This window comes from Rhincodon typus, unplaced genomic scaffold, assembly GCF_021869965.1.
Source record: "Rhincodon typus isolate 14 unplaced genomic scaffold, sRhiTyp1.1 hic_rhity00002869, whole genome shotgun sequence".
NCBI lineage: Eukaryota > Metazoa > Chordata > Chondrichthyes > Orectolobiformes > Rhincodontidae > Rhincodon > Rhincodon typus.
In genome coordinates this window covers 14998-24439 of record NW_025968507.1, presented here as the reverse complement: position 1 = coordinate 24439, position 9442 = coordinate 14998, and the positions used below count along the sequence as shown (strand labels likewise).

The 9442-nt window shown below is 49.1% G+C and overlaps 1 protein-coding gene across 1 annotated transcript in view; it reads left to right on the top strand.

Moving 5' to 3' along the window:
• Window positions 1–43: 43 nt before the first annotated feature.
• LOC109924385 (RNA-binding protein FUS-like) overlaps window positions 44–9442 on the top strand; it is a gene marked incomplete at its 5' end in the record, with an annotated part of 15041 nt that continues 5642 nt past the window's right edge. Inside the window, 11 exons of the mRNA XM_048593438.1 lie at window positions 44–221; window positions 523–682; window positions 926–1215; window positions 2596–2776; window positions 4657–4691; window positions 6728–6763; window positions 6865–6974; window positions 7525–7654; window positions 8037–8147; window positions 8636–8765; window positions 9359–9442. Of these exons, the coding sequence (XP_048449395.1) occupies window positions 44–221; window positions 523–682; window positions 926–1215; window positions 2596–2776; window positions 4657–4691; window positions 6728–6763; window positions 6865–6974; window positions 7525–7654; window positions 8037–8147; window positions 8636–8765; window positions 9359–9442 (1445 nt within the window). The remainder of the gene's footprint in view (window positions 222–522; window positions 683–925; window positions 1216–2595; window positions 2777–4656; window positions 4692–6727; window positions 6764–6864; window positions 6975–7524; window positions 7655–8036; window positions 8148–8635; window positions 8766–9358) is intronic.

The following is a 9442-nucleotide window of genomic DNA, read 5'->3' as shown; positions in this document are numbered from 1 at the left end:
TCTCTTCCTACCATGTATCATCTAACTCGCTGGTGTCTTTTTTTTTTCTCTCCCTCACAGCTATGGGGCCTACAACACCCAATCCAGCCAAGGGGGCTACTCTCAGCCTCCACCTCAAGGCTACAGCCACCAGGGCTATGGTGGTTACGGCCAGTCGGGGGACTCGTCGGCATACGGCCAGAGTGGGGGCTACAGCTCGTCCTACAGTCAGGCACAGAGTGGTACGCTGCAGTTCAGATCAGAAGATTGTACTTCTGTGGTTTTATTGCTCACCCCGGGAGGCATCTGGGGCTGAAGCAGTGGGATTATCTGTTACCCTCTGCTCTGCTCTGCTCTGCTCTGAGAGCAGGTTTCTTGTTGGTTCTGGATAGGCAGATGATCCAGCCAAGTCCTCCCCCATCATGGCCTGCCTTGACTCGGGAGCTCGGTTTCTCTTTAGGTGGTGACATTAACTGCCGAGTGGGCGATTTCACTTTGCGGGTGTCTGTCTGTAACAGGTTGTGTTCCTTCATGTTTTGGCAGGTTACGGGAGTCAGCCTCCCTCTCAAGGGTACAGTCACTCCAGCCAAGGAGGATACGGTTCAGGGAGTTACAGCAATGCCCAGGGATCCCAGGGTTCGTACGGGCAGCAGTCCTCTTACCCCAGCTACGGGCAGCAGCCAACCTCCACCTCATCAAGCAGGTGAGCTCTCAACAAAAAGCCTGCCTCCCTCTGTATGTGTATTGGGGGTGGGTGGAAGGACAGTGTGTCTAACGCAATGACCCCCCCAGTCCCAAGTGGTCAAGGACAGTGCATCTAACACAACAATCCCCCAGTCCGAAATGGAAAAGGACAGCGTCGTCTAATGCACCGTGACCCCGGTCCCGGGGCTAAAGGACAGCGTCTTCTAACGTACTGACACTTCTTTATTTCTTCCAATCGCAGCTATGGGGGCTCGAACTCGCAGAGCTCCTACGGGCATGCCCAGGGAGGTGGTTACGGCCAACAGCAGGGGTCCTATGGCCAGCAACCGAGCTCATACAGCCAGCAGGGGTCCTACGGCCAGCAACCGAGCTCGTACAGCCAACAGCAGGGATCCTATAGCCAACAGCAGAGCTCCTACGGTCAACCCAGTGGCTATCAGGGCCAGCAAGGAGGATATGGCCAGCAAGGACAGTTTGGTGGGAGCAGTGGAGGTGGCGGCGGTGGTGGTGGAGGAGGTTCCTCAGGAGGAGGTAAGTTTCAGGAAGGCAGACCCACCCTCTGTGTGGAGGAGCACTTTTTACTGCAGTTTGTAACTGGTCTGTTTGGATTAATTTTCCCCTTTTACCACCCATTTCCCTTGGAGACCTGAATCTGTCCCAAACTGAAATATGTTCAATGGTGAGGCCCTCGCTTTGCTCCAGTGTTGAGAATTCCTCTTCCTGAGTGAAGAAGTTGCTTCTGGTGTGTCTGAAATGCTTTGCCCCTGTTCTGAGTCTGTTTGGGTTTTTATTTGGCCTTGCCCCATGCTGGGGGTGTTGTAGGAGGTTGGGTGGGGGGGGGGGGGGGGGGGGGGGGGGTGTGCGGGGAAGGGGGCTGGTGTGACCTCTCCATATTGAGATCACTATGGAATCTTTTGCATTTTTTTTTTTTTGAGATCACCTCCCCTCCTAATCACCAGAATATATCAACCCAACTCCGACCTTTGAGTATCGGGGTTGGGATGTCCTGTTGAGGTTGTGCAGGAAGTTGAGACGTCTTCTGGAGTAGCGTGTCTGGTTTTGGTGTCTCAAGGATATTGTTGGAAAGAGTGCAGAAAAGATTTACCAGGATGTTGACAGGAATGGGAGGATTTGAATTATCACAATAGACTGGAGCTTACTGAAGCGCAGGAGGTTGAGGGGTGACCTCAGGTTTGTAAAATGGAGAGAGGTGTAGATAAGGTGAATGGCAGGTGTCTTTTTCCTCTGGGGTGGGGTTTTCAAAACGGGGGGCATATTATTAAAGTTGAGAGATTTAGAGAAGACATGAGGGGCAATTTTTCTTTTTAAACAGAATATTTTGAGAATGAAAGGAACTTCCAGATGAAGCGGTGGCTGTGGGTACAGTTAGTATGTCCAGAAGACATTTGGATAAGTACATGAATAGGAAAGGTTTGGAGGGATATGGGACTGGTTTTAGTTAGAGATTACCTTTGGCGTGGACTGGTTGAACCGAAGGGTCTGTTTCCATGCTGTATGATCCAATTCAATGCACTGCCCCTCCCTCCACCCCACTTGCATCCTGGGCGCTCTTGGATTTCCATTCTGCCAAAGTGGCTTTGAATCTATCAAGCTGCATCTGAGTCTAGGGTTTGGCATTGCTTCCCAAAACAGGTGGCTGTGATGAAACGAACAGGAAGACTAAACTTTGCACGGTGGGGACTGAGCCAGATCATGTGTATTGGTGGCCTGTGAACACTTTTTGGCTGGAGTGTGACTCTGTAGTTGGGTGCTATCAGATTGGCATTGAGACTGCTTTGCGATCAAGCATGTGTGCTGTTGACTTTTCTACTAGACTGATCTGGGCTTTTAATGTCTTCCCTCTCTTTTCCTCCCTCTTTCCCGCCCCCCAACCCCCTTTGGCCATGGAAGGTGGGTACAACCAAGATGCCAGCCCCTCGAGTGGTTATGGGAGCCAGGAAACCGGCAGCTTCGGAAGCCAGCAGGATGGCCGTGGCAGGGGCCGTGGGGGCTACAACCGCGGGGGCGGCGGTTTCGAACGTGGTGGCAGCGGTGGAAGAGGAGGTCGTGGAGGTCGCGGTGGGGGCATGGGGTAAGGGTCAGCACCTACGACCACTTTCCTGCTTCTTGTTTTGAAAAGCAACAAACGAAATAGTGTCGACTAACCTCTTTCACTTTTTTGGTCTGGGGTGGGGGATGTAATTGTGGGGGAGGGAGAGTTCAGTTGCCCTCCCGATCGCCACTGAGGGGCAAGGATCATGCATTGTCTACAGCGCTTATTGGTAATAAGCAGCAAGCAGGCCCTGCTGTACGGTTTTAACTGGTGTTTGGGAGAAGTCGGGCAGATTCTCTGTTTACGGGGTTTCTGGCTTTAGAATCTGTTTGGAGGATGTGTAACGTTTCACAAAAGTTGATGTATTTCAATTCCCTGTTGGTGGTTTCGAAGGTTTCCATTTCTCACTGCGTGACGAAACAGCACTACTGAGGCTCCATCCAGCCTGTTTCTGGTTGGTGCGTTGACGTGTCTGTGTGAGTGTGTATCTGTGTGCATATACATATATATATCTCTCGCTAATCCCTTCGTGGTACAAAAGTGACCAGTGGCGGCCATTTTCCAGGTTTTTGACATGAGACAAGGTTCTTTCTCTTGCACATTTTTTTTTTGTAGTGTCATGGCTGCTTGCGGGTTTGCTGTGGGCTGGGTGTGTGGGGAGTCTCTATTTCACTGAGCAGGAGCTGGTCACAACCCGTTAACTGATGTGGTTGGGGGCTGGGTCTGAGAGAATTCATGCGTGCATGCGCATGAGAAAGAGGTGGCCAGTGGCAAGATAGTCCAACGGGCCTCCTGTACTGTACGGTCTCTGTTTGGCGAAGCTCTTCCTCCCCTGCTCCGGGTCACCGACCACCATTCCAATGGTGTGCCATCTCCCCTTTCCCTTCCTCACTGGGATTGGCGGGGGTGGGGGGTGCAGCTGGTGTTTCAGTCCGGACACAGCCTTGTGTTGGGAGGGTTGGGCACCGCAGCTTTACCAGTTGCACCCAGGCCTGCTGTCGCACTTGGGAGTTGATTTGGTTTTTGTCTATTTTTCTTTGAGTACTTCCCCCAACGGTGAGTATGTGGTACGCAATGGAAGCCAGTGTCTTTTATTCTTTGAATATGTAGATGTAAAGAAAGAGTGCTTTCACCTTGTTTCTGATGTTAACAAATTCTGCAATTTTGTGTGTCACAGGTTTCAAAGTGAAATGAACTATGTCACTTCTCCACCCTCCACACTAGCTTTACATAACAAGTTTTTTTTTTGTTGTTTTGGCTTTTGTTTATAAGGCCCCAAGGGGAGGGTGAAGGGTTTAAGAAAATGCATGTTTTACACTAGGTTAAAGGCCATCACAAATTAGCCTGGTCAGTCGGTTATTATTTCTCTTAAAAGAAAACAAAGGTCAATGCAAGTCTTAAGGATGTCTTTTCCACATACACACACACAACTCTGTTGTAGCAATGGTCTGTGTTTGAGATATGAATTACAAGGTAAATGAAAGACCAAGTGGGGTGTACTTTACAAAATAGATGCACTGTGGTATAGATCTGAGTGCCACTTGAGTCCTGTATTAAACGTACTATATCGACCTTCTTACTTTTAAACACAAAAACTGGATTGAAGGGCTGTTAACGGTTAAATTCTGGCTTGAGCTTAGGTCTGCAATTGTCCTTTTTTTACAAGGTTTGGTGTTAGTCAAATACATTTTATGATGAAAATTTTGACCAGTTAAGGGTTTTCTGACGAACTGGAAACAAAATCTCAACAAAAAGGAGATGGTTTCGGTGCCATTGTCGCAAGAGGTCTGGTTTTAAGGAAGAAACAAAATGATATACGTATATATATTCCGTAGAACCTTAAGCTTAAGTTGACACACGACACACTCTCACGCACACGTTGGAAAAAAGCTTCAAAGTCTTCAAATTTGTCTCCCCAGCGGTGGTGACCGAGGTGGATTCAATAAGTTTGGTGGTAAGTGAAGAGTTAAGCGACTCCAAAAAGCAAAAAAAGTGGAAAAGTGAAACAAAAGTTTTATTGATATAAAAATGAAATGTGTTGCCATCTGTGAACCAAAGCCACCATGATCAGGATATAACCTATGGGAGTGTCACTTGATGGGTATCGGATGGGTGTGGGGGGGGAGGAGTGGGGGAGTGGGGAGGTGGATTCAGTTGTCTTTCTACCATCGATGCAGTCACACCTACGTGGCTCTCTCCTTGATTGCCACGGGGCATTGAGTGTTAATACTTCAATCTGGGGCTGGATGGCAAAGTTAATAAGCACGTGATACTTTTCAAAAACCAACTTTAACTTGGGTAATAGTGTTCTTGAAGTCCATGTATACATACACCAGTGTTTTGCTCACCATGAGAAACTGGTCAAAACGCTACCAAGTAATGGGTTATATTTTGTAACGGTTGTTGATTTGGTTCCGTCAAGAGTCTCTTGCCCTTGCAATGAGTTCATGAAATTTACTTTCTTGGTCTCTACACTGATTATTAGCATTAGGCTTCCTATGGGTTATTGGTGAGAAGGATTTGGTATGTGTTGCTTTGCCTGTGCGCGTGCGCACGTGCCCCTACACCCCTTTGCTGTTTCTCTTCACCTGGGGTAGGGGAACAGTGACACTCACTTCTATGTTGTGTGTGTGCCTGTTTTCCCACCCTGCTCCCTAGAGAAGGGGTGGGTCTGGGTTAACCTGGGCTCGGTGTAGGCCTTGGCTTCCAGCTGTACGCTGGCTCTGACCAGAATGTTTTGCATGGAGGCTCTGGCCTTGCAAAGACAGTCTGCTTCCCTATCTCCCGCTGCCCTGCTCCTTGGAGTGCAGTTCAGTGATCTTGTTGCAATTGTGGCCTGAATTGGGGTGGGGGGGAGGCACATCCTGTTGCTTTTTCAATTTGATTGGTTTTAATGTTTATTTCTATTTCCATCCTCTGGTTGTGGGTGCACCAGCCCTAACGACCTGTCCCTGGGCATGTTGCCGAGCACAGCTACGGTCTGGGGGCCAACACCTCCACAATGTGGGAACAGGATGGTAAGGTAGACGTGTGAGGTTTAATATCCAAACCGTTGTGCCAGTTCTCGGGCCCTAATGAAGCTGGCAAATGGGTGGTTGTCTGGTTATCCTGATTCCTTTCTAAAAGGACGCCTGTGTGTTAAGTTTGTATGTGTGTACCGTGCATGCCCAGTCGATGACCACATCAGGTAACTATGTAGAGGGGCGAGTTTGCTCGCTGACCAGAGTGCTGGCATTCACAGGCCTCTCCCGAGAAGGCTAGACCTGTTCTAGATCACCAAGAGTGGACTCTCCTGGTTTCTCACGGCCTGTTCTGTACCAACATATAGGGTGTTTTTTTAAAACACATGAATCTGTTTGAAAAATGATGGTTAAAATTTAAACTGTGCACATTTACATCTTTAAGACGTAAGCTTTAATGGTGTTGCAAGATGGATGGCAAATGCCCAATGTGCCAGGAGCACTGCTTAGCTCGGAGTTTGTAACAAGAGGTCTTTGAAAACTGTTTTTATTTTTTTTAAAAAGTTGCCCGATGGGGCTGACAAGTTTTGAATTCTAAGTATGGAGAATGCAAATGTGTTCTAACTGGTTACAGATCAGTAGAGGAGGCAAGGTTAATTTTATCATTGTTATTCATATATATATATATTAAAATAAAAGAACTGAACTTTGGGTTCTGTGTGCTTGATACTCAACTAAGTCAAATGGTGTTGTGATGGAAAATGAAAGGTTGTATTTCTTGTGGGTTTGGAATTGATTTTCTTTCAATGTAGCTGATTTTGCTTTTCTGGAACACAGGTAGAAGGTTTCTTTCCTCTGAAGTTGGTAAATGGTTTATTTGTTTGTTAATGCCTTGGATCTCAACACTGTTGCATTGCCGGTCTTGTTATTTGTGATTTTTTTTTTGCTGTCGGGGTGTGGCTGGGCTGTTTGTTGAATGGAAGGTGATGCTTTCTCTGCTGAATCCTTTTTTCTCTCTTTCACATTGAAGGCCCGAGAGACCAAGGACCTGTTGCTCCGAATCCAGGTAGGGGAACACCTATTTTACTTTCTTCCTCCTCTTTCTGTTGAGGTTTTTAATGTTTGCATAATGATTGACTAATTAAATCTCCACCATCTGCTCCCCAGGATCTGATCAGGATAACTCCGACAACAACACAATCTTTGTCCAGGGCCTTGGCGATAACGTGACCGTTGAAACAGTCGCGGATTTCTTCAAGCAGATTGGGGTGATCAAGGTGAGGGGCCTGTCTTCCCGAGCGGTGAGGTCCTCGTCCCTAAAAGGGCTTTCTGGTTTCGGCCCCACCAGGCATTTCTGACCGGGGCCTAGTGCCAGAGGATGTGGGAGAGGGCCTGGGTTTCCCCGAGTTATCAAGGATGGCGTAGTTCGTTCCCAGTTTGGGCACTACCAGAAGGAAACTTCCTTCAGCAATCTGTTCCACGTGTTCCCTTTTCCTGGTCTTGATGGCGTGGATTTGTCCTTTTTCACCCCCTTCCTTCCTTTCTGTCTGCAGGGGAAGAGACTTGGAATTAGGGCAAGGTGGGTGAATGCAGGAGGTAGCGTTTCAATTTGATCGGGAAAGGGGATGGTGTGGTGAGCTGGTGGAGAAGAAAGGGAAGTGAGGTGCTAAGGCTGTGATCCGAAATGGTTAACCCACTTCCTGTGTGGCCTACGCAAGGCAGTGAGTGAACAAGGTGGAGGAGTAAATGTGGGATTAGGCGTGCTGTTCTTGCAGGCGGACAAAAGTCAAGTAATTACCCCCCTTTGTCATTTACCCCCTGCCTCAGGTGAACAAGAGGACTGGCCAACCGATGATCAACCTCTACACTGACCGAGAGACTGGGAAGCTGAAGGGAGAGGCCACGGTCTCCTTTGATGACCCTCCTTCTGCCAAGGCAGCTATCGATTGGTTTGACGGTGAGTAAGCAAGCCACCTGGGTTACCCCCTTCGGTGGCTTCACTCCCACCCCATCTCAGTCCGAGCCAACGGCTGCCTTTAGATCCCTAGAAAAGGGAGACGGTTGGGGCACTGTTGGTTGGTAAGTTACGACTTTCATCACGCTGCAATTATGTTAATCTGAGAGTTTAGCTCTCCTACAATGTAGGAGCAGAATTAGGCCATTCAGCCTATCGAGTCTGCTCCACTGTTTCTCATCACCATTCTCCCTGTGACCTGCGACCAAAAATCTTATCTCATCCAGCCAGGGTCATACCCAATGGAGTGATGTTTTTTTATTTTCCCCCCTTTCCTTTGTCGGTGCTCAGGTGTTTACTGTGTCGTTCTTTTTGTGTTTTGCAGGGAAGGAGTTCAATGGAAATCTGATTAAAGTCTCCTTCGCCACCCGGAGAGTGGAGTTCAGCCGAGGGGGAATGAGAGGTGGAGGAGGGAGAGGAGGCGGCGGAGGGAGAGGTGCTTTGTCGTGTTTTAGTAATGTCATTTTGTCTGTATGTACCTTTGTGTTTTAAAGAGGAGGCAAACTGGCCCCTGTCAGGACAGAAATTTGAGAAACAGCAGCTTTTTTTGTCATGATGTGCTTTTGTATTTAAGTATACCAATTGTTTGTTTCTGGGTGAGGTATAGCCGCAGACCATGAGCAACAATTGAATCCTGGGTTTCTGTCAACTTTGGGAAGAAATGGTGCTGTTCTGCCTGAAATGTACCTTCACTGCTGCAGCAGACAGCTCCCTGGACACTTCAGTTCCCAGAGAGTGAAGTTATTAAGTTATTCTGATTGTGAGCTCCTGGGCCTGGTTGCTGGTGTAAATCAGAGTGCATTTCAGGATCTTCAGCAGGGGGCGGTGGGGGTGGGGGGAGGGGTAGCTATTTCACAGCAGTTGCGCCCTGTTCAGATTGTTGCCGGCATTTTATATTTCTGTTTTGTTTCTGCTGTTGCTTAGCATCGGCAGGCCGTGGGGGATATGGCGGCGGCGGTCCTCGTGGTAGCTTCTCCGGCGGAGGTGGGGGAGGAGGCGGAGGCGGATCTGGTGGGGGTCAGCAAAGAGCTGGAGACTGGAAGTGCACCAATCCGTAAGTAGAACCAGTCGTGTCCCAGATCCCAGCTGTTTTGGGGGGTGACACCCCCCCCCGCAATCCCCACAAGACCGGTTGATTGATTGGTTTTTTGTTTTCTCTCTCTCTCCCTCGCCCTCTCTCTCTCTCACTCCGAATCTTGTTCCCCTTCCTCCCTCTTTTGCCCCCCACCCACCCAAAAAAAAATTGCTCAGCATTCGCCCAGAGGCCACTCAGTGTTACTGAGAACCACCTCAGACACCACCCCCTCCAAAAAAAAAGAAACAAACCACCTCGGTGTGAGGCTGGACAGGGCCCAATGTTTGGGCCCGAGCTCAGGCCCAGAGAACATCCTGGGAACAGTCAGTGGGGTCGTCCCAGGAAGCACCTACCAGAGCTGGGAGGCTGCTCCTGAGAAACATGCCCCACTGCCCGGGGAAGGGTGGAGGGCGCCTGATGGGCAGGAAACCAGCCCACGGGTGTGGGAGGCCTTGGTCACAGGCCGTATCTGATTTCTCCCGTCAGTCAGTCGTACTCGGTGGGGGGGTTAGGGAGCTGGAATACCTACGGGCTGTCATCAAACGTGACGAATCTTGTTCTGTTGTTGGCAGGACTTGTGGAAACATCAATTTCTCGTGGAGGAACGAGTGTAACCAGTGCAAATCGCCCAAACCTGAAGGAGGCCCACCACCAAT